This window comes from Chenopodium album, chromosome 2 (assembly GCF_948465745.1).
Source record: "Chenopodium album chromosome 2, dcCheAlbu1.1, whole genome shotgun sequence".
In the NCBI taxonomy this organism is placed as follows: domain Eukaryota; kingdom Viridiplantae; phylum Streptophyta; class Magnoliopsida; order Caryophyllales; family Amaranthaceae; genus Chenopodium; species Chenopodium album.
In genome coordinates, this window is record NC_137835.1 from 7,183,517 (window position 1) to 7,209,704 (window position 26,188).

General features: G+C 32.1%; 1 protein-coding gene, 1 non-coding gene and 2 pseudogenes across 3 annotated transcripts; 1 reads left to right on the top strand and 3 right to left on the bottom strand.

Moving 5' to 3' along the window:
- Positions 1-1,513: 1,513 nt before the first annotated feature.
- On the bottom strand, positions 1,514-3,097 carry LOC145567638 (cytochrome P450 89A2 pseudogene; annotated as a pseudogene).
- A 4,156-nt stretch (positions 3,098-7,253) lies between these two features.
- On the bottom strand, positions 7,254-9,816 carry LOC145581513 (thylakoid lumenal protein TL20.3, chloroplastic-like). The gene is made up of 7 exons (XM_081638526.1): positions 9,549-9,816; positions 9,261-9,426; positions 9,121-9,150; positions 8,705-8,811; positions 8,086-8,120; positions 7,754-7,882; positions 7,254-7,616 (listed from the first exon to the last, which is right to left on the bottom strand). Exons 1-7 carry the CDS (start codon positions 9,682-9,684, stop codon positions 7,425-7,427), a joined length of 795 nt encoding a protein of 264 aa, XP_081494652.1. The 5' UTR covers positions 9,685-9,816; the 3' UTR covers positions 7,254-7,424.
- Positions 9,817-10,371: 555 nt separating this feature from the next.
- On the bottom strand, positions 10,372-10,443 carry TRNAD-GUC (transfer RNA aspartic acid (anticodon GUC)). The gene has a single exon. It is a non-coding gene; the product is annotated as a tRNA-Asp (tRNA).
- Positions 10,444-20,048: 9,605 nt separating this feature from the next.
- Positions 20,049-24,075, top strand: LOC145581524 (axial regulator YABBY 5-like; annotated as a pseudogene). Its single transcript, XR_014099644.1, has 7 exons — positions 20,049-20,669; positions 20,956-21,126; positions 21,310-21,436; positions 22,730-22,778; positions 22,888-22,963; positions 23,443-23,528; positions 23,695-24,075. The product of XR_014099644.1 is annotated as an axial regulator YABBY 5-like (transcript).
- Positions 24,076-26,188: the final 2,113 nt, after the last annotated feature.

Consider the following 26,188-nt stretch of genomic DNA (forward strand, 5'->3'; position numbering starts at 1 on the left):
ACCTCTATGTCCTCTGCAATATCGGGGTTGGTAGGACGCAAAGCCTTCTCGGCGTCAGCCAGAAACTTATGACGATAATAAGCTTCTATTTCTTCTATAGAAGTTAAGGGTGTACAGAGTTCAGCCTCATTGGCTTTACTCATATTTGTATGCATTCCAGAACCAGACATTCACAAATAATGAAATAAATGCAAAATCTACCTAACCACAAGCCAGTGAGAAATCGAAAAGAAAGTTAGGGTTTTTTACCTCTTTTTTGAACTCAACTCTTGAAGCGTAACTCGGAAATTAAGTGTCCTCCGTTTACAAACACCCGTCACAATACAACTGAACAAACCCTTGACAAATCGAGCCTTGAATTGCAGAAATATAAGCGCAGTACGAGCGAAGTGAAGTAGAAATTTTTCGAAATTTTTTCGCAAAGGAAATGAAGGGTCAAAGTGCGAAATAAGCTATTTATACTGTCCAAATGAAGCGGTTGATGTGACATTTACTGCATGCAATCCAACGGCTGTGATAAAACACCTTTTCAAAATTAACCTGCTTCGATGACTGACACGTGCCCCATTACTTTTTTACATTTTCCCGCCAAATCCTGGGGGATAAATTTTAAAATAAACAACAAATCATTTTACCTCCTATTTTCGGTTTCATTTTTAATTCACAATAACCATGTCGGCATTTTTTCCATGCTTCATTGAGCAAATTACTACCGTCCATTTGCTCACTTGGGGGGCAAATCGTACATTTTCTTTTCGTTTTCTAAGCATGCTTGTATGCTGCATTGTACGTACCACCACCGTGTTCCATCGCAAGTGAGCACGTCAGTTTTACTAACGTCCTCACTTGGGGGGCTAGTTGTACGGGATATACCGGTAGTATCATAATATGCCGGTAAAAGAGTGTCGTGCAGTTTACAGAAATAGTTAATCCTGGAATAATTCATGTCCTTACCGGCATTAGGCTCTACCACGTGGAGAGCTGCTTCTCGGAACGTGGCATGTCCCACTGACACGTGGACAGCTGCTTAGTGCCGTGTAAGCACCTACTAGTACCAAGGTCGGCGTGCCACCTATCTGTATAGGTGGCACCTGCTTGGTTGCGTTCCTATAAATACCCAAACAAATCCTTATTTCAAAGGTAGAATCTCTCTCTCTCTCTAAAACACTTTCTTTCTCTTCTTTCACTTTCTTCTCACAAAGGTACTAACTTTAGCATCGAAGTGGTTATTCCCGGATAACCCCCGGGCTAGCTAATCTGTATTGGCTGTGTAGGTGAGCAATTGGACGGTAAACCATTACCAGCCCTCAGACACTGACGGAAGCATAATCCAGCAGGAACACCATGAGTAGAAATTTTCTTCAATTTACAGTAACATTTGAAGTATATATTATGTTTAGAACCCAAAGCAAACGCACAATACCTCGTTAAGTATCACTCTTTATTGATCTAAATGCTTATTTTAACCACTAAGCTAAGACTTAGTTGACAAGCAAGAATGAAGTGTCATAATTTAAGTACTTCTAGGTGAAATTAGGGCCCTCAAAGGATTCTTCATCATTATTGTAAATACTTCCTTCTCATCCAAATCTACAACTTCGCCATCAATTGCTTTCCACTCAAAATGCCAAACTAAATTAGCCACCATGTATTCCAAATTCTTCCTAGCCAAAACATTCCCCGGGCACATCCTTCTTCCTACACCAAAAGGCATCATTTTGATCTCTTTCCTCCCAGCCACATCAAAACTTACACTAATTTTTTCGTCCTGACCCAAACCCGACTTCACCAAAAATCTATCCGGGTTAAACTCCATTGGGGCCTCCCACACATTCGGGTCACGCCCAATGTCCGCCACCAACACATTAATAGCCGCATTCTTGGGTATCATATACCCACCAATTTCAATACCTGACCCGGCCCGATGGGGTAAAACCATGTGGGCCGGGGGGTGGCGTCGTAGGACTTCTAATATAGTGGCCTTTAAAAAGGGCATATGATCCAAATCTTCCTCTGGAATATTGGACTTTCGCTCGGGCCCAAGAACTAGTTTGATCTCTTCCACTAGTTTGGCTTGTACTTGTGTGTATTTAACCAAATTAGCCATGGTTCACTCTAACTCAGTTGTAGGTAAATCTGTACTAGCATTAATAAACTCATTGCACAAACTTACCACTTCATTATCCATCAATTTTCTAACCCCTCCCTCTACATTTTCATTTGGAATATCCAACTCTAATAAAGAATCAACATAACAATATTGTACCCTTTTTTCTTCCTTCTCATTTTTTATTATTTCTTTTCGGGCCTTGATTAAATGAAGGTACACCTCATCGAGCTCCTTTCTTAGGTTTTGGATTTCGGCCCAATGCCCGGGTAACAAAATCTTGGTCAACTTAGGCCATGTATTGAGGATATTGAACTTCAAACTTGGTAAGCCCAATAATACTCGCCTACTAATTGATTGTACCTCTTTTACTTGGGCTTCATTGAGAAGAAGCCCAAAACACATTGCAAATTGTAGGTGGAAAATGGATTGAAGGAAATGTTCTCGAACTTGGATTGGGCTCTTATTTTTAGAACGGGCCTCAAGGTTGTGAATAAGGATTTCCACAGCCCATTTACGGACGCTAGGAAAGGATTTAATATGGGCTGGGCTCAAAAAGTTGGTGGCCAAGTTGCGACGTAAGGCTCGCCAAGTAGGCCCATACGCCGCGGAGCTTACAGTATGTTGGTTGCTATTGAATATAGTATGGGTAGGATGTGACATTAACCTATCAGCCGTGTTAGCACCATTTTTAACGAGTATTTCGTGGGCTAAAGATGGATCGGTTAACCAAATGGTTGGACGAGAACCCACCCATAGGGTTAATATTGGGCCAAAATAAAATCGAAGGCGGTTCACTAGAGGAACCGGCCCATGTAAGGATGAGTACTTCCACATAAGAGTAAAGGGAGATATGGTGGGTCCTGGTGGAAGAGGGAGATGATTTATGGTTTTAACATTGGTGTTGAATATTGATGTAAGAAAAATAAGCAAGGGCTTAACTAGTAGTGAGGAGCAAAGTGAAACTATGATGATGAACCATGTCTCCATGTTTGGCCTTGTGTTTTTTGGTTGTACAAATAATTATATACGTAGCTATGTATATTTATAGTAACAATTAAGGTTGAAAATTCCCAAGTGTTTTAATTTGCATTCGTCTTGGCTTATATTACCATTGATTATGTAGCTAAGCTAATATGTCATCAACAAACCTTTTTACTGTAAATTATTACTCTTGAGAATTTTCAAAGGTCAAATCACGTAAAAGTTAGAGACTTTAGGGATGTATTACTTTTTACTAGTTTATTATGAGGAGGATGGGTGAACTTAGAAGTTAGAATAGTATGAATAACTAAATAATTATGTGAGGTCAAAGTTGGGTCCCTAAACTTGTACTTCCTCCAATTTTTTTTTTTTTTTTTTTATTTTTTTTTATTTTTATTGTTGCAACATTTTAACTTTTACACTATATATGTGTTTTACTTTGACTAGTTTTGACCATTTATACTTAAATAAAAATATAGTCGTGTGAGATCTTATTAGATTCGTCTTGATTTATACAATTATAATACCTAAAATTTATAATTTTTCCATATTGGTAATTAAAGATATTAACGATTAAAAACATGTATCGGCAAGCGTGAAAAGAGAAGTGTATCAACTATTAAAAAACAGAGGAATTATAAGTTAATAGCTCCTTGATTTTGGAAAAAGGAGTTAATTGCCTTTTGTAATAATATAATCAATAATCATGTACTTAGAATTTTTAAAAAAAATACTTAGAAAAGGAGTATTACGGAGTAGTTTTTATAGGAGCATTTTGAAACAATCAAAGTTATTTGTCAAAACTCAAAAGACACGAAATAATTTCTTTATAACTATTTTATATGTCCCATAGAGAAATGAAGGGTTATGTAAGAATATGTATAATAATAGTAACACATACATGTGGTAATTTCCGATGACAAAATAGTTTGATTTGATACTCAATCTAAGGCCCTGTTTGATTCACCTTAATTTTGCTGAACTGAAATTATTTTTACTGAACTGAACTTATTTTTACTTAATATTATTTTTTTAAGGTGAAAAGAACAGGGCCTAACTCTATCTTGAAACAAAAAGACCCTTAAATATCTTTTGACCCAAGTCCAATAATTTAGAAGATTACAACCCTTTTATCACCAATTGGTCTTACATGCATCCTTATGCACCTAGGATAGGTGCAACATTGGCCCAATAAAGAAGCTCACTTTCAAAACTTGCCCAAACGAAAACACAACCCACTTCCCAATAACCATATTTTGGATTTCAATTTATTTTATTTTATTTAAAAAAAAAAAAACCATTTTTCTTCTCTCTCATTAAATTTTCAAAAATTTCTACAATTAATTTCTCTAATTGTCTCCTTCCAAACTTCATTCTATTTCCTTTACATAATTTTACTTCACGAAAAACTAAAAAATCAATAATGGATATACGAGAAGAGATGCAAAATCAAAAGGATTATCCCAAGAAAAGGTAAATTTTCACTGATTTTTTTTTCCGAATTTATGTGAATTTTTATTTGAATTTTTCGAAACTCTGTTCTTCAAAATATTATGTTAATTAGTGAAATTTTCTATTTATATTCTTTATGCATTCACTAAGGAACACAATAAATATGTTCATATTTTGAATGGTTATGTTCACTTTTTGACATGCATGTGTTCATATAATTTATGCCTTTGTTCATATATCTATTCTGAAATGCATGTTTTCATATATTTTATGCCTATGTTCACTTTCTGAAAAGAATGCCTATGTTCATATATTTTATGCCTATGTTCACTTTCTGAAAACCTTTATGTTCACTTTTAGGGAGCCTAAACATATGTTCATATTTTGCTTGATTATGTCCACTTTCTGAAATGCATTTATTCATATTTTTTATGCACACGTTCACTTTCTTAAATGCTTATGTTCATATTTTGAATGCTTATGTAAACTTTCTAAAATGCTTTTGTAAACTTTCTAAAATGTATATGTTCACTTTTTGAAATCCATATGTTCATATTTTTTATGTATATGTTCACCTTCTGAAATGCTTATGTTTATACGATAAGCATTCAAAAAATGAACCAATGCAAATGTTCATATTTTGAAAGCGTATGTTCATTTTCTAAAATGCATGTATTCATATTTTTAATGCATATTCATATTTTTGATGCATGTTCATACTTTTAATCGAAATTCATACACAAATCAAATTGATCGAAGCAAACAAAATGCAATTCATATGAATCCAAAAAATAAGATAAAACCTATCAATCGAAATTAAGCACAAAATCACCACATAATAAATCGAAATTCATATATAAAAATTATGAACAAAAAAACACGAAGAACGAAATTTACACAAAATTCATACATAATAAATCGAAATTGATCGAAGCTAAAATAAAAAAAAAAAAAAAAAACAATTGAAACTAACATAAAAAAACCTAATTACAAATCAACAAAACAAAACACTAATCAGCATTGTCGATCTCTTTGGGAATAACAACTAATTCCATGTTGTAAGAAACAAATTCAATTAAAAAAGTGAAATAAAAGTGAAAAATAATAATAATAAAAAAAAGATGAGGAGAGAGAAAATGAAAAGGAGAAAAACAAAGGAAAAGAAAATTATATTGAAGAATTTGATGATAATTTGGATCAAAATTATTGTAAGAAAGAAAACATATCAAAATAGAGAATTTGGAAGAAGGAAACAAAAATTTTTAAAAAGGAAACAAAGAGTTGTGGATTGATTTGAGTTTGGGCCGGTGTTACACCTATTCTACATGCATGAGGATGCATATAAAAATATGCTCTTTTATCACCTTTAGCCAAGATAACTAATATAATCAAGTAGTACTCCGTACTCTAGTAACTACATACACATGTCTCAAATTTATACCTAGCATTTCAAAGCTTAAACCACTTTTTCCATATTTAATTCTTGTACTTTAGAGTACTTAAAAAAAACAAAATGAAAAACAGAATCCCGGAAGATTGAAACAAGCTGTAAAATAAAATTGGTAATAACCGTTTTTCCAAAATTAGAGAAGCAAAAACTTGGATCCCAAGCAATGAATTGAAGTAGAAATAGCAAGTCGGTTTAGTTTACTTCCTATATATATATATATAAACTATATATATATATACATATATATATATATATATATATATATATATAGGAGTAGTATCATATATTTCCCAACAACTTTCACTTCCAAAATTCAAAACCCTACTCCTCTATTCACAATCTTCTAATTTTTATAATGGCGGTCGGTAATGGTTTTGATGTTTCGGAAGACGAAGAAGAACCCCAATACCCTTCTGATCTCGAAGAATGTCTTGTTGATGAAGATGAAGATAACAACAATAATCACAATCCCCAGATTTATGAACCTCTTGTTTTTTCTACCGAAGAAGAAGAGCCCCAATACATTGATGATTATTACATTTATGATAATCTTTATTATCACCAGATTATGATATCCAGAGAAAACGTTGATGAATTTGAACATCAAACAGCCATTGATTTTGGTGAAGTTGATTCTTTTCAAGGGTTTGGTGCTATGTCGTCAGAGGAGGAATTCGAACAAGATTTCGTTAATGGACTTGTTAATGTTGATGATTTCGAGTACGAATTCGAGTTCGTTGATGATAATAACAATGAGGAGGAGGAGGAGATGAAGGGCTTGAATTCTGTTGTTCGCCACTTTCCTGATGGATTTGGACAGACTGGTTCTGTCATGTATGAGAAGAGGAAGGTTTCTGCTGTTCGCGATTTTCCTGATGGGTTTGGAAGTGGAGTGCCTACGACTGATAAGAGGACTGTTAGTCTTGAGGAAGTCCAAGAGAAGAGTGTCCAAGAGACGAGTGTACTAGAGACGAGTGTACAAGAATCGAGTGTACAAGAGTCTCCTGTTAAGAAAAGGAAGACTACTTCTGATGTTGGCGATTTCTGTGATGATCAAGGAAGAGTTACAGTTTTGGCTTTGCAGGCTCCTCAGTTTTGTCCTTGGAGGGATAAAAATGGCAATCTCAAAAAGGGGAGATCTTGTGTAAGCCATCGTGGTAATTAACTATAATAGGAGAACTGGAGACAGAGATTCAAGATGATTATTATTTTCTATGTTAGATTGATTCATTGATAGAAATTAGTTTCGATCAGAAGTAATACTTTGTAATCAACATATGATTTGCAGTATCTAAAAGAGATTGCTACAAATTATCTCAACTACATATATTATGCTCCACATGAAAATTTTGGTCTTTCTAACGTAACAAAGCAACCTATATTTACATATTAAAACAGAATTATTGCTCTTGTACTCTGAAAATTACCAGATTATTTTGCATCGCAAAGGCCAGTTTCAGAATCACAGAATCCATCGCGGTCAAGCATCTTTTGAGGAGGAGCGCTTAGTAAGGGAGAAGATGGACTACCATATGCATTTCTTCTCTTGTTTCCGCAACCTAGGCTTACCCTCGTGTTTACTCCTGTCATGGGATTCGTTCCACTTGCATACTTGCATAAAGCCTGTACACAACACATACAAATTAAGCAATATTCAACCATTAATAAACTCAAAAGAAACCTTTAGAAGCATAAGCATGTAATGTTTGCCGCCGGCTCTTCCTTCATTTGAGTCCTTTGGTGTGAAAAAGGAGGTTTACCAGTTTCTGAGGTAAGTCAAGAACAGCGTCGCTAAAATCAGCACCTTCAATGATGGCACCAGCAAGGTCACTTCGAGTAAGGACTGATCTTACAAGGACAGCGTTTGTAAGATTTGCATCATTTAGGACCTGAAATTTTAGGAAAACCGGCTTGAGTACGCAGAGAAAAACCTCATCCTTACAAAATCAAGTTTTAGTTTAATGAAATCAGAAGCTAAATCTCGAACAATTAGCATGATTTGGATAACTGTCAGACTTTTGAAACAGAACAAGGTGACAAGTTTATAGATTGAATTCTCTTAGATATTATAAATGATAAGACAGTAGCTTACCATACGATCCATCAGCGTATCACTAAAATCAGCACCTGGAAATTGGGAAAATTTTGACATCAGTTTATCAAATTCCACCAAAATGTCTAATTCAAGAAAGCAGGAGATTCTTGTCTGATCTGGTAGAGTTTTACTATCTATAACTATTGGAAACACCATAATTTCTTTTCTTTTAATTATCCTATAGGCAACTTATAATATCTTGCAAACAACTAATTAAGATAGAATCACCTTAACTTAAGATAGCCAATGCAGGGTGATTGGATTTGAATAAGTTGTAAAAGGTGACCATGTCAATTAGTCCAAGTAAACATCTATAGTAATTGAGAAGAGTAGAAGACTATAATTACTTTTCTTTTGATGATTTTACGGCACAAATGACATTCACACTAGACTGAATTCACACCAGGTAGCTAAAGCAGGGTGATTGAGTTCAAATAAGTTGTAAAAGGTACAAGTATGACCGCGTCAATTAGTCCAATTGAACATACACCAGTTTGTGATTTATTAGTTAACTGATTCACTAGGACTAGATACTGCAAGTTCAATGCAATGAAGTAGTAATGTATGTAAGATTGTATCCTTAATGTGGTAAAGCAATTGATGAATTGAACCATACCAGTGAAATTGGCTTTGTAAGCAACAGCTTTCTCAAGGTAAGCACCATTAAATGTAGATCCACTAAAATCTGATTCCCTCATATCTGCTGATGTGAAATTTGCCCTTCTGCAAAGTATACATTATAACATCAGTATTACATTTTTTCCACTTCTCCTGCTTAAGGTTTATAGTCTTGAATAATCACTTGCATTACAATCACAGGTTATAATGTATTATGTACACATAAAACAAGAAAAGCTCAAATCTTTTTACTAGAGCTTATAAGAGTTAACAATGAATGATCCCACGATTCCCACCAACTGAATGCAACTAATCATTCATCAAAAATTAATAGTCTCGATAGTGTAATTTGAACACTAGACTAGTAATGTGACAATTATATTCAGACAGAAAGATAAATTTTTGTTACAGTACCTGAAATTTTCGTTGACATGAACAGCTTTTCTGCAACCAACCAAAACAAAAAAAGGAAGATCTCAATTAATTCAACCAATTCCAAATTTTGACAGTAAAAATTGCAAGTGAAAAAATATGATCAAAGAAGAAAAGCAGACTTTAAATCAGCAGAACCATATTGAGCAGCAGAGCCAATCCCGAATTCGCCTCGCATTTCGGCTTCAAATTTGTTTAAATCAGCCAAAGCAGGGAAGCTAGTACTCAAACTCACAACTGCAGCAGCTGCTAATGCTGTAGAAACCCATGCCTTTAACCTCTTTGACACTGCATTTACCAACTAACAATAATCAATTTATCTTTTATGCAACACCCAATTAAAAATAAGTGATCCCAATTCAAAATATAATTTTTTTAAAACATTCATGAAATCAAAAATTTTAAATTACCTAATAAAAGTACATTCTTGGGATTTTTTTGTTCCAATTGACAAATAATTGGAATTGAGGAATTTGAATTTTTGTGAGAAATTTTTTTGTTGTAATTTGATTTAGGTGGTAATAAGGAAAACGAACAAGTTGCCATAATTTTTTGATTTGTACTAAATTCAAGCCTTTTGATTTAAATTTGAGTTTGATTGGAGAATTATTAGAGAAGAAGGTTGGTTAATTTTCCCTCCAAACAATATCAGATTGTCTTAGGATGATGAATATGATTGGATAAGAAGAAGACACGTTTTACCATTCCCTTTTTCTTATTTTTGATTTTATTTCACTTTGCAAATATCAAAGTGAAGTTCACTGGGCTTTATTTGGGCCTATGCATTTTATTACAGTGGTATAAAAGCCTTTTTGGAGACTGGGCTTGTATTCACAAGGCTTGGCCCAGCTTGGTTTTATACTGTAGATCCAAATAGTTTACAGTAGGCAGCAGATTAGTGTCAAAATTCAACTAAGTTCTACTTCTTATGTTCATCCCTAAATTTTAATATACTTGGTTGAGTTTTGGAGTATAGAAGCAAAGAAATTTACGTTTTCAAAACAAAAAATTACTTGAATTTACTTTAAAATACCAATTTTGTGGATGCAATTGCTCAGCACCACGTATTAGACTGCTGATACAGTCTGAATTCTCCAATTTGAGCATATTGTTAACATCCTTAATGAGTAAATGCCATATTATTATGCAGTATTAGGTATAAATCAGTAATCTATGATAGTATGTTCCAACGAAAAAATTCAATTGAAAAAAAAAAAAAAAAAAAAAACAAAGCGCCGTTGCCGGGGATCGAACCCGGGTCACCCGCGTGACAGGCGGGAATACTTACCACTATACTACAACGACTTAATTGAAAGCTAGAGACCAATTTAAATATTTGTATTTCAAAATGTTTTACAGTAAGAATAACAGTTGCCTTGTCAGATTGGTCCCTAGAATACTTTAGCTGTATCATTTTAATAGAAATAATTAGCAAAATTTTTTAAATATTTGAGTACAGAATTATAATTTGTGTATCTGGGTGTCTCATTGAAGTTACTGAATTAATACTTTACTCACTTAATATTATTAAGTCAGATACTAGCATTATATTATGTGGATCAAAAACCAAATACAATTTGTCCTTAATTCAACCTCAATAATTAGATAGTTTGTTAGATCACATGACAAAATTCCTTTGTGTGCAACCATTTTGGGTTATTAGACATATATCCTTGTGTTTTTGGCTTACTTTGCTCGTATATATATAATTTGACATTCTGTGTAAGAAACAAAATACGAAGTACTGTATAATTTAAGATAGGTTGATGTCATGAAAATCCAAAATGATACATAAGTTAATGGAATGGTCGACGAATTTGGCATTGCAAAGCAGCAAACAACAGTGGGGTTATGCGTAACATTCTTGTGGCTCTGGTTTCAGGCAACATGCTAAGATGTACATTCTCATTATCTTCAATTATCCTTTCTCATATTATTTGTCCAAATAATATTTCAATTCCTTTATCGTCACATAGAATCTCATACTTAAATCTTCAAGCATAATAATGTGCTAGATGCTACTTGTGTTTTCTAAGTTTTCTTTTCTTTAATTTAACAAACAAAATGTATGTTACACCTCACTATATACCAATTTTTTTTTAAAATATTTATTTTTAATCAATGTTAACGATTAATTTATATCTATAGCATGCATATGAACTAATTATAAGACGATCCACTGAATAATATCAACCTTTATCTATTATTATCATTGGGTGGATGATTAGCAAATTCTACAAATATATACGAATAATGAAAGCTGATTGCTAGAAGGCGTTACAATCTCACGCATAGTTAAAATAAATTAGTAAAATGTAGATTGGCCCTTAGATGATATAGATCAAGGATTTGCACCCAATATCTCACCAAACATCATAAACTAAACTAACCATTCAATCATATATTATTTGTTTTGGACATAAGCTACTAATAAGGCCATTGAAGGCCCTTACACGAACGAGTCTACTTTACTGAACTAAATTACTACGTAGCTCTTATAAAGTACTCCGTATAAACCAAGGTAAATATTAAAAGTCCATTAAATAATGATCTATATATGTTATTCTTGTTGGCCCTCGATTGTTGGAACCACCTTGCAAATTATATACGGAGTATTAGCTATAGCATGCCCATCCTCTGTCATAACCATAAGGAGTGAGTCCAATCAAAAAATTGATCGTGACAACAACTAATAGTACACACACTAAGTACCAGAATTCCACCGCTAATACGATCGAGTAAAATTTAGATTAGGTATCGAGAATACATAGAAAAGGCAGTAGTCACATAGTCAAACAAACAAAGTGGTACAAACGTAGCTAATATTACTCGTAATATCCAAAGTATGAATATAACAAGTCAAACTAGAGAAAAAGCCAAAACTGAAAAAGGCTAATTAATTTAAGTTAAGATTCTCTGATAAATCTATGCACTGTTAAAGAAGGATGCATATGTTAATTTAGACCTACTTATGCCAAGACAATTTTTAGGCTGTAGCTAGGTATGCATGCATACATGCATTGCATGCTTCTGTTCATTGATCAATATTTTGTACTGTCACCAAATTAAGCTTTATTTGGAGTCGCTTTCATTATTAAAAAGATGTATTAGTGTTACTACTTTATACTTGGTTTTATAATCCCTATGATTTATGTCATTTTACCCTTCATATTTAGCTCCCTATAAGAGGAACATTAGGGATACCTAGTATAATACTTAATACTACTAGTTTTGTCATAAGTTTAAAAGCACTCCTTTTAATTACTAGTTTTGACTAGCTAGTAGTGTGTATGTAAATTAGTATTAGGCCTTGTTCTTTTGAGCTGAAATGGTATGCTCTGCTTTGCTAAAAACTACTATACTCTACTCAGAAGCTCAAAAAAATAGAGTCTTACTCTATATGTCAGAAAGTTCCGAACAAGTTATCACTTTTGTAAAATAAATAAATATAATTAGTAATTGAATTTACTGCTTAATATATGTATTTGAAATATAAAATAATAAAGTATATATATATACTTACCCACATATAATATAGGTGTGTAAATCCAAAATTATTTCGTATATACATACAACACTAGGAACCGTACAAGAGTAATAAATCTTTATTATTGAACTTTCATATGGTATCAAAGCCTTAGGATTTTATTGATCAGAGAGATCATCTTGTACTTGTACATGTAAGAATTCATTTAAACTTATTAATTGATACATAGTAAAAAAAATGGTACTTTTATTAGCAGAAGACAGCACAACATATACTTGGTACATAATAAGACAAAAACATATATGAAATTCCTATTTGTGCAACAATTTGATCATCATATAGGTTAAATTTCAAGGTATCAAAATGAAAATCTCTTTTCTCCTCTTTAATGTGGAGATCATGGAATCGAGTAAGTGAATTCGATTTAAGTTGACGACATGTTGAGTGGAAGAATAATCAAGGTATGTAAGGACTGAGAAAGGTGTGGCATATGATTCATATTGATCAAATAAACTCCAGTAACGTAATTGTTTGATTGCACTTTGGAATCAATTCACAATTTTAATTGCACCAAATTCTCCAAAAATGACAGATTTGTATTCTGTAATAAGCTAATAAAAGAAGCTAATGTAAAGATCAAAACTTTCACATCTATGTTCTCCAAAAGCCAAACAATTCCAAAATTTCATAGGTTGTCAGAATATATACCTATCTTATTAGTTGGGTTTGCTAAAACCATAAACTGTGAAGTTGAAGTTCTCAACAAAATCTGATAGACAACATTGCATTATTAGTTTTTAAATGAGACGGTATGCATGTTTTTTTCGTGCCTCCTTAGCCCTTACCCAAACAAAAATAATAATAATACGAGTAGTAAAAATTGAATTAACCAATTGGTAGTTAGTGCAATGGTGATTGGGACTGCACTTGGTAGAGAGAAATGTGTGTTCAATCCCCCGCAACAACAATTGAGAGGGGACTGGAAACTAACACTCCATAATTAAACCTCGAATTCAGATTATCCCAAAGAGTGAACTAAGTGGAACACCAAAAAAAAATAGTTCAATACAAGTAGTAAAAATTGAATTAAAATAATTAAAAAGCTCCTAAGATTAGGATTGGTTAATCTCAATCCTCAAATAATATGTTTAACAAGTAGAAGTAACATTATGCTTAGATTAATAACCTCATTTAATTTATTTTCTACCACGTAGATATAGCATAGTACATTGTACCACCATAAAAATAAAACAAAATAGAGATAAATTTAAAAATTAAATTATATTTAGGGCATGTTCTCATTGACTGAACTGAACTGAATTGAGCTGAACTGAACTGAACCGAAATGAATATTTTATAAGAGAAGAAAATTAGGAGCTGAAATGAACTGAACCGAACTGAACTGAGCTGAACTGAATTTCAACGTAAAAGAATAGACCTTTAAGCTATATATATGTACCAATCAAGGAACTATAACCATTCAAACACGATGAAGATTAGTGAGTAGTTAGATGTTACTTCATAAAACTCACATTAATTAATAGATATCAATCTGTTAAATTAAATCGTTTTCCTTTTTTGTCAATACCTATTCCTTGAGTCACTCTGATTCATTGCTATAAATATATACTCCAAAATCTCAATATAATTGCCCCTAGAGGGTGAATTGAATTGAAGAAGCTTTTGTTTCAAATTAATCATTCACGTAGCATATAGCTAGAGGGAGATGGCTAGCATTGGTGGTTCATTCGTGTTTGTCTATATATATGTTGGGTGTTCCTTGAAAATTGGGGTTGAAAAAAAAATGGTTTGCTAGTCTTGTTTGTAACTTTTCACAACATTAAATTTGGCATGGGTTAGACAGCACAGAAATAAAATCCATCTAATGTTTTAAATGTCCCACATTGTCCTAATAAAGTAGATAAGAGGACCACTTGTTGACAGCATTCAAGGAAAACGATTAAAATTGACTCAAAATATAATTAGTTTGGCTATACTATGGTCAAGTGGAGGGTGTGATAAGCCATGCCTCTAGATGATTTTTAAGTGGGGCGCCAGATAATGTACAAACATGCGCTTTCAGATGAAGGCTTAGGGTAAAAAAAAAAGTGGTTATATTACATAGTTATGAGTTTACGACTTTACATTACTACCAAAAGTCTTTTGGTTCTGCTCGTGTGGGACGGATTAAAAACCAATGTGTAAGAGCCTTAGTGAGTTAGTGGTTAACTAGCTACTTCCATCTAATTTTGAGACGAATTAGACGATTCATGTAGGAGTTTTCTACAATGATATTTTTTTTTCTTTCAATATCGTAGGGAAAGAAATTCTATCTTATATACGGTTTGGAATCTATATTCACTTGTATTTGAAAGATAAAGATTGTGAGACTTATAGGATCAGACTAATTATTGTTCAATATATATACATCGTACCCATACAAGTTAACATACACAATGCATCTCTGCTATCATATCAACTTCTTACGGAGTAATTATTATGTCTTTCGATTTCATTTTAAAATTCTAAATTATATAATTGTACTAACCGATTCAAATTTCCGTCCAATAGACTTCTTATATAATTTAAGACGACGTCTCTACAATAATTGTACAATAACTCAGTCGCTACTTTCCATTGGATCCCACGACATCCCGGAAGGTCATTTGGTAGTAGGAATTGTCAATTTAGTCATTTACATGTACATTTTCGCGATCCTTTCATTAACTTAAGGTCATCAAAAACCTTTAAGTGATCAACTATTGGTTATATATGGTTCCAAGCAATGTCATATGATCCCGAGATGCATCCCCACAATTTTGAAAGTTTATGACATCAGGTCCTAATTAAAACGTCTAAAATTGGTGTTATTTCGTGTATTAGCCTCCAAGTTTGGCCTATAAATTAAAGAACATTTTGGTGTTATTTTGTGCATTGAGGTGTTTCTAAGGATTTCCGAAAAGGGTCCCAAAAGACCTACTTGGTGTTTGGAATCACGAAATAATGCAACAAATGGTACTCTATGTCATTACTTTTACTCCGAGTTAGCCTAAATATTCGAGATTATGGTTAAGACTTGAGAGGAAATGACTCAAATTAAACCAAATCTTTTACATACACTTACACATAATACAAAATCCTCCAATACTTTTCCAAAAGTGTTGGCATTTGTTTCCATATCTCAACGTACGTATATCCTAACTTAGGTCAACATAATTACGTAGTTATGTAACATACACTTTTTGTCATTCTCCATCTAATCACTTATTTCCTTATAGTTCTCAAGGTACGTACCTTGTCGTCTGTCTTCTTTTGACTAATAAATGTCATGTGCAAATCTTTCTTTCTTGCCTTATAATACTCCATTACCAATTAGATTTATGAGAATGTTTATAAATAATCTTAATTTTTATTTATGGATAAAAGAGTAGTATAGTGGTAGAAAAGAATTAATAGGACAAAACTGAGACAGGAAGGCAGATATTTGGCTTTACTGAATTAAATTCACATCTGCATGCAAAAGTAGAGAGTGATTGAGTGGTCAAATCGTAAAAAGTAAAATTAAAAGGAAAAAAAAAACACACATAATATCCTAAGATTATTAAATTAAATACGAGTACTGTTTACTGTATAATGTATGATTGTATAGCCCAGATGAGGCGGAGACGGATCCGGAGGTTTAAAATGAATGAATGTAGGCTTTTTATCCGCGGGTTTTTGCTTCCGCATCAAACGCTTTCTCATCCAACTAATTAATTACCACTCGTACGTTTTTCTTTCTTTCTTTTTTATAAAATTCACCGTACACCATTAAATCGTACGAGTATATTCGTTATGAGGTGTAATTTTTATGTGTATATCGGATAGCCCTGAAGTGGAATAAGAAATGTGAGAGTTCAAATTCATTTGACTATTTAAGCATATGAGTACTCATTATCTTAGGTAGTATTTACTTTGTCTTTCCTAATCAAATTTTCAAAACACAAATTCTTGATTAAGTCGGACTTTCGTTAAAGCCCTGGATTTAATTTACAATATTTTCATTGAAATGATTTTTTCATTATTCTTCATTTTCCTTTGTTTCAATTGTGAAAGGTGTAAATTAGCATCATGGATGGTAGAAAACATATTTTTTTACAAAACAAGGGAAACCATAGTTTCTATTTACTTTTCTCTAATTCATCCCCATGTTTCACTCCTATATTTGTCTTCTCTTTAACTTTTCTTGTAAGAACCAAACAAAGGAAAGCTATCTTATTAATGTGTTTTCCTTGAAAACTAAATTTTCATTGAAAAGATTTTACATCAAATCGAACGGAGCTTAAGTTATTGTAAAACAGGTTAAAGTTAGGGTCCTCTTTAGCTTAATTTTAGTTCAGTTCTATTCATCAGTTCAACTCAGTTTAGTAAATCAGAAGAGTACATACCCTTATTAACCTAAAACTATTTAAAGTTACCCTTATATTACAAAAATTACTATTTTCTAACATAAATTTTATCCTTAAAAAATACTTATAATATATTAGATTAATCATATCATCCCTTTTGTTAAAAAAAAAAAAAAAAAAAAAAAAAAAAAAAAAAAAAAAAAAAAAAAAAAAAAACCAATCAGCCCGCATAGCATGTATGCATTAGAATTTACACATCAAAATACAATCAAACTCATTACAAATTGTTACCTTAAAAGAGTTACCATAAAAATTGTTATAGTTTTCCTCAAATTGACTGTCTTATAATCAGACTTTTAAAAAAAAAAAAAAAAATTTGTTAAAAGAACATTAAAACTCCAATAACTATAAGGTTTTTGTTCCTCAATTTGTTTTATTATTCCAATAATTGATTATGGATCGTTCATGATATAAAATTAATCATGTTTTCCATGATCCAAAATATTGAAAATACAATCGAGTCTATTAAAATCAGATGGGATATTCGGATCCAATACATTTATGTCTCTTGAGAGGATAAGGCATGTGAATGTAATCCCAAGACAAATAAGTCTTGCGAGGGAATGTGATGTATTGATATTGCTTATTAATGGTTATGAATTGATTAGTAACTTTATGGATTTGGTGGTTTCTTCTCTACTTGCTTGATATTTTTCAAATGGTTATACAAAACATTATATACTATACAAAACTTAATGAAACCTTGCTATATATACATAGCATATAGGACCAATTTAAGATTACGAGAAGTTCCATTGTTACCACATCTGCAACTAATATCTATATCTGCCAAGTAAATAATATTTGATTATTTCTTCAATGATTTGTTAATCGTTTATTAGATGTTAGTCTTTTCTCCATTATATTGTTACCACATCGAGCAACTACTGCGCATGTAAGAGGCCTCTCCCTCGATATTTATCAACTTAGGTGTTTCTTGACTAATGTAACTATCTACAAATAATATACAATCCTACATACCAATGAAATCAAAAGAAAGTGGTAAGGCTAATTAATTGTTTGAAGTTTGGAGCTATAGTGTTACTACTTTACAAGTCGTCAGGTAAGGTATTAAAGTAATAGTGTAAACTTGCCCATATTATAGAAATTACAGCGGGTTGACCTATTGAAAAAAAGAGCCATATATTGTTTTATCATCCCTAAGATTAATAAATTAATAAATAAAGGACAAAAAATAAAAAAGGGAGAAGAAAATAAGAACCACATAGAATTGAAGAAGCAAATAAAAGTAAGGTGGGGTGGTAGCCCCTAATTAATAAGTATGAAAGCAACAAGTGAATGATGAAAACATTATGCAAATGTCACTTTCTAAGTCTTCTCCCATATCTGCCGCTTCTGCTTCTTCTTCATTTTCTTCATCTCTCAATTCACACAAATACATGCTATTCTATAATCTATGACTACTATACTTGGATACTTTGGGAATACCGCTCTAACCTTCACATACTTCTATGGATCCAACTTCTTACTTGCTTGTTACAATCCCTAGATACATACATACATGTTTTCACATACTCTCTATCCCATCCTTCTTCTGTTGTTTAGGGATCCCATGTAATCATGCAGTGTCTTCTCTTCCAATCTTCACTTTTTTCTTATGTTCTTGTCTAATTTCTCACCATTTCCCAATTTCTTAATTGTGCGTTCTCTTCAGTTGACGTCTAATGAACTTATCAGAAGTTATTAGACATGGTTGAACCTTATTGAACCTAGCTGATTGGATCTTATTAGATCGACCTAATTGCACCTTATAGCTTATTAGAATTGAATGAATTGAACCCATTTGCACTTATATATTGGATTGTTACTTATTTTATAAGGTTAAAAGAGTGACGCCTCAAGATATATACACAATTTAATTTGAAATGACAACATTTTTTTTTTTTTGTCAGTTATCCCTTTAGTTAGGCATAAGACTATTTGGAATGTTAAGGTTATCATGTATTCTGAATAGCATGCACTAGTTATGATTGGATTCAAAGATATTATGCAGAACAATGATTGTGTTAAAAAATCAATATTGTTAATTAATGAGTTAGGACAATTTATATAATGGCATTAAGGATTCGCTAGAAATTTTGGCATACAAAGGAAAGTAGAAGATCGTATATGTCATTACTATTGTCCATAAAACCATAATAAGTGTCTTCTCTGACTATAAGCAACTAGCACATCAGTTATAGCCACATCACTAACACTAATATAAATGAGTAAAAGGTACTGTTAAAACAATTGTTACAAATCATGCATTAAATTTCGGATCAATCGGATAGTAGTCCAAAAACGTAGAGGTCATTTTATAGTGAGATTGAGTGAAGTATCTCGCATACATAATGTTAGATAAACTGAAGTATACACCATATGCATAACATTAGACCGAATGAATGAAGTAGTATACACCAGGGCCAAGCGATATACATAATGTTAATGAACACAATGGAAGAATACATCACAATATCACATACTCCGTACTGGACAAGTGAATAATACGTCACATACATAATGTTTAGACTAATTAAAATTACGTGTTCAATCACATACACAATCTTTGACTGAATGAAGTGTACATTACATTCATAGCTTTATACAGAATGAAGTGTACATCACATACATAACAAGAGACGAAATGAAGTGTACATCTGAAGAGTACATCGCATACACAATCTTAGATGGAATGAAGTGTACATCACATACACAATGTTAGACAGAGTGAAGTGTACATCATAGGTTTAGGCTGAATGAAGTGTATATATAATAATTTTAGGAAAAAAATGAGGGATAAATAATGTTGCACAAAATGAGTTGTACATCACATACATAGCTTTAGGCTGAATGAATTGTTTGTCACATACATAACATTAGATAGAATAAAGCATACATATATAAGTAAAAAAAAGAGGTTTAATTTAATTTACATGACACGTATAATGTTAGATAGAATGAGGTGCACACCACATACATATAACGTACGTTTAAGAAATGAATCAAAGTACATGACATGTATAGTGGTAGACATGACATGCATTAAGATGATATACAAGTAGTGGGAAATGGGTTATAAAAGGAAACATAAAGGAACAAATTAGAGAATAGGGATGAATGAAAATGAAGGAGAGATAAGCAAGTATCTACTTCTCTCTCTTATAATTAAGTAGTAGATCAAGAACAGCCCTTGAATACCCACTATCTAGTATCTACATACTTCTCTCTCTTCCCACTCAGATCACCTGTGTTTGATTCTGAGAAGAAAATTAAAACAAACACAAAGCTGAAAAACAGTACTGGTAGTACTGTAATAATAAGCTGAAAAGAAAAAGGAAATTAATAAATAGAAAGGATCCAAGGTGTTGGGGTTTCATCTGTCAAAGCCATCAAATCAAATCAAATCAAATCTGAGAAAATCAAAGGATTGATCAAATTTCAAATCAATTTAAAAAGAAAGAGATCTATCCAAGGAAATGTCAAGCTCTAATATTGCCGCCTCTTCAACAACAACAAGCTTGTCATTGGACCACTTCCAACCTTCTGAGCAACTCTGTTATCTCCAATGCACTCGCTGTGAGACCGTCCTTGCGGTATTCTTTCTTTCTCGCTCTTTTCATCATTCTCTTCTCACTTCCACTTTATTATTTATTCCTTCATCACCTCAATATCTACTTGATATATATATGATTAATACCGGGATACTTATTGCTAGTGTTCGTGCTCCGGTTTATTACTTGATTAATTGGTTGTTATTGTTGTAACTATCCCTAATCTACTTCTATCTTCGTTATTGTTGTAGGTATATGATTTCATTTTAGGGTTTTAATTTATGAAAACTGACTATTGGAAAAAAATATAATGTAATAATTTGGACAGGTAAGTGTGCCATCAAGCAGCTTGTACAAGACGGTGACGGTTCGATGTGGGCACTGCACGCATCTCCTGCCGGTGAACACACGATCTCTACTTCTTCAGCCGCCGCCGGCTAGTCAGTATCACTTGCCTCATCATCATAACTACTACTCTCCCAACTCCCATTATCGTCTGGTATTACTACTATTCAATTTATTAGCTAGGGTTTCCATTTTTAGCAATTCAGAAAGCCCACAATTTTTTTATACTAGTATATCTGTTAATTGAATATAACCTGATTTAATTGGTTTAAGTTAAATGATCATATTCAAGCATAATAACAAGATTCTAATTCTTCATTGATTATTATTATTATAGGGGGAGATGCCAAATCAAGCACCAAATTTCTCACTAACACAAGCAAATGGTGCATCTAGCTACATGAATCCATCATCAAGCCGAGGCGGTCCAAACGAGCTTCAGAGGGCTCCTACCACTAACAGACGTAATTCATCTATCTCACCTCTCAAGCAGTACATACTCCATGTTAGTTAATTAATTAATTAATTGAAATTTGTTTAAGGAGGAGCTGAGAAAAGGGGGGTGGCCTGGGGATATGGAGGGATGTTCCTTTAATGCCTATGTCAACTTTTTGCAGCAACTTTGTCATTGATTCAGTATTTGTTTCAGCACTGGATCAAGACTTTCTTACTCTCTACTTTGGCCTAGCTATTGCTACTTAATCAAATTTTTTAAAATTTAAAGCAACAACGAACTTGTTTTTGGTCAATTTCATTTCTACACATAAAATTTATATATATATTTAAGTCACAAACTACTATACACTAGCTAGTGGCCGCTGATATGCAATATATATAAGTCACAATTTTATTTATTTATTTTTTTATTTTTAAGGAGTATTGAATTTTTCTTATCTTAAATTGTACTCGGTAGTGAAATGTGTGAAAAGTCTAGGCAAGGTACAAACGTTTAATCTATTTTTATTTACATAGTGAAGTCTTTTTTTTTTTTCTTTTTTTTTTTTCAAAATCGGAATTCTTAATTGATTGCTTCAATAAATGAATTGGTTAGGGCACATGTCAATTATTAGTTTGTTCATATTGATCGGATCAAATGAAGAAGACATATGAAAGAGCAAAGAAACATGGATGTTTCTTTTAGAGATGATAGAGGGGTTTGTTTGAGGTTCATAACAAATGAGTTAACATGATAGAAAAGGATAATACTGTAATTAATACCTTCTTTAACCAATAAACCATGGACAGGTTATAAAGATGATATTGTTTTTGTGTTTTTGTCTTTATATGTCGATCAGTGAGTGAATGAAAGAGATATTACTATCATTGTCATCCGGAAGTTTAGGGTAAAGTATTAATCATTCACTTGTACAGTTGTATGTGTCTGTAAAATCATCATTGCATAAAATTAATATCAAAAAGTTAGTTTTACAATATTTTTATACGTTTAGGAAGTTTATAGGAAAATTGTTTTTAAAAAAAAAAAAATAGATTTTCTAAAGGTGTCAATACAGTGTATATTGAAAATTATGCATGATTTGTTATTATTAACAACTTTTATAATTTAAACAAGTTATGCATATAACATATTAAGAAAATATCCATATGTTTGAACTCTAGAAATTATTAATTCTTCTTTTGGGTTAACTATTTTGTCATATTTAAAGTGTTTCTATTACTATTCATATATAAACTTATTGATTGGATAAAAAAAAGTTAGTAAATATTTTTTGCTAAAATTTGCATTTGGTTTACAACAGCACCGGAAAAAAGACAAAGAGTGCCTTCAGCTTACAACCGATTCATCAAGTGAGTAATCGTTCTCTTTCAATTTAACGCTTTTATATGAGTAATTTGGTTTTCGATTAAATATGTGTATGTCTGCAACCTCAAAATGAATTGTGCTTCATATGTGCAGAGAGGAAATCCAGCGTATTAAGGCCGAAAATCCTGATATTTCTCATAGAGAGGCTTTCAGTGCTGCTGCCAAGAATGTAAGTTTACTTATTGTACTCTTCACTAATCATCTATGTTGCTCTTGGCTTAGTATAACATGTTTCAAGCATTGTATTCATTTTCTGCTGTAATTTGTGAAAAAAGTTCCCTAGTTTCATAGATTTTTATGGTTATCAATTTTGCTAGCTAGTCTTATTGGATCCTAATTCCTTTATACATATACAACTTAATTCTGTGATGAAACTAATACAGTATAACCCCTTTTTGGCTTCAGTTACATGCTAGATAGTAAATGAAATAAATGATGTAAATGAGATTTGATAACGAATTTTCAGAACCAACCCTGTGACTTTAATTGCCAAATCAAAAATGCTGGATCATTACTAGCATCTACTTAATGGTTTAAGTTCCAAAGTCAAATGTTAGGGTTTCATGACAGTTTACTGTATGTATGAGTAAATTTTTTTTGAAAAATAAATGGCTGAAAAAAATATTCTAAATATGTTAAATCAAACAGTGGGCCCACTTTCCCCACATCCATTTTGGGTTGATGCCGGAACGACGGTGAAAAGGACAAGTAACATGCGCCCTCACCATCCCCAGGTAATTCTTCATTCCAGTCATCATTCTCATTTTTAGGGCAAAAAAAAAAAAAAAAAAAACCACATTTAAAAAAAAAAAAATTATTTTCTAGACTCTTTTATCTCATTTATGAAGCATTTTCTTTTTCAACTGAAACTTTGGGTATTTATGTTGTTAATGGAAGTAGGAAGCTGGAGAAGATATCCGCCTAAGGAGTGGATTTTTCGCTGCTGAAGCTAAAGTTGGCGTCGTCTCTCCTTATTAAAACCAAAACTTATATATGCTGATTATGCATTTTAATTTCTGTAGCTAGATAGGCTACTTCTTCTGTATGTTCTTCATAAGAGTCGCCATCGCTGTCGTTAATGAATGTAATTAGGTGGGTTATTAATTTTGATATCCGATCCAGATGATTGGCTTATTATTAAGCTCTCTCAGCTTTTGTGATATCTTCATAACCCACCAGTAATATTCAATGAAATCTGTTTGATGTTGTATAATAGTACACCTTTGCTTTATTAAAATTGACCTACTACTCTTTAATTCCATGAATTATTTGTTCGTTGTACTTGTTAATATCATATTATTGTTTAATGATTCACGCTACAATAATGTATGTAGAGGTTGTGGTGTGATTGAAAGGGTATCAATTAATCAAAAACATTTGCTAGTACAAAAACAACCTTCCTTAATAAGAATTGATACATAATTAGGAAAGTAATTGTACGTGGTAGTTGGTTTAGGGTGTTTGAAATAGATGCATGTTGGTTTGTACTTGAACTAGCTTGTGTGTTTTGCTAGCTTATACGAGAAATTGGTGTATACTTTGTATATAAAAATCAATTTTGTCAACTAATAAACACCACACATTACGTGCATATGTACGTTCCATTCTTTTTGTCATCTTGAATATCAAAGAACTTAACATGTGTTGAACCAAAATAAATAACAAACATTTGAAACTAACAATGCAAAGGAAAAATGAAACGAGTTATATGAACATAAAATAACACAAATTTTAACTATATATGTTTCTTGAAATTAACTAATTGCAAGTACAATATGGGTGTGTTCATTCGCCTGATTTTCACTAATTTGAACTTAACTTATCAAAGCTTATCTGAACATAACTTATCAAAGCTTATCTGAACATAACTGAACTCATTATAATTTGTCAACAACAGTGTGAATTTTTTGTTTATAACAATATACTACTATCATTTTAGATTCAACAACATGTTATTTACTGTATATCGCCGTGTTAGTTATTTATTTTTGTTTGTATAATGTTTTTGCTAGATCAAATTGGGAAGTGTAGAGTATGATGCTCTCGAGAGCATTATTTAAAATTTGTACATGTTACAACTGATCGATGCTAAAATTTCGAAAAGAAATTAATTTAACCACATGTAGGTTAAAGTGATCAACCTAATATATAAGGTATCCTTGCTAATGGAACACATGAATATGACTCTATATATTAATCTTCAATTCCTAGCTATGTTTACTTCTTTTTATTTTGGTCTTTTACAAGAATCCTAATCAAAAGAAGTAAAGAACAATAATGGAATGAAGTGAGCTAGTATATAAAACTATTATTCGGATATCTTATTTCTTAATCCATGACTATATTATTAAAAAAAAAAAAAAAAAAAAAAAAAAAAAAAAAAAGGGGAAATTCATATATATGTGGGCTATTCCCTTTACTCCTATATATATATTCAAATGTGATAATGTGGTAATGTGATATGATCCCTTTTCTACAAGGACATCCTAATTAAAGATGTCTCAACAATCCTTATTGGTAGTCCTACCTCCTACTGTGTGCCTATTAGGGTTCTAACTCTAATGCAATCTTATCAGATCAAATCCTCCTTTTCAAGGCTGATAGATAAGCCATGATGTACACCTGCAACTTTAATGAAGTTAATCTTTTCAAAGGGCTTACACTCACATTCATCCAGGAGGAGAATAATGAAATTAGCCTAATGACGTTCTAAATCGAATATTGCATTGTTCCATCTTACAAACAATTAGGTTTCCATTATTATAAGAGCTTTAATTTTTTTTTTTTTTTTTTTTTTTTTTGAACGGTTATAAGAGCTTTAATTTAACCAACAAGGTGACGAACAATTGTTGCTCATTCAGATTTAGATTAAAAACACTAAGAAACTACCAAACCCTAATTATTAATTTACTTTATGAATATATATATGCAAATATCAATTGTAAGACCTTGATCAATATCTCGCATTTGAATTATAACAAAAAATGTAATTATACTTCATATAATTCGAATTGTAACGTTAAATAGTTCTTAGCTTTTTTTAGGCGTATTAATACACATATTAGATCTTATTGTCGGGAGCAAAAAAACATTTGTTAATGATTGTATTTAAAAATGAAAGCTCGTCAATGAAAACATGGCAAATGCTAATAAGAGAGAAATCAATTATATTTTTCTAAATGACATTTGCCTACCATTAACAAATACAAAGCAATAAAATAGTTTGCATAGTCAATAATTATCTTATTTTGCTTCAAAGTTTGTTGAAAAAGAAATTGTCTTTTGCCAGGAAGACCTAAAAGTAGAAGTGGAAAAGGAAAAAGGCATTCACAAAGAATGATGGGATGATAAAGATGGTTAAAATGAATTTGGTTCTGCAGGTGCTCAGGGAGCA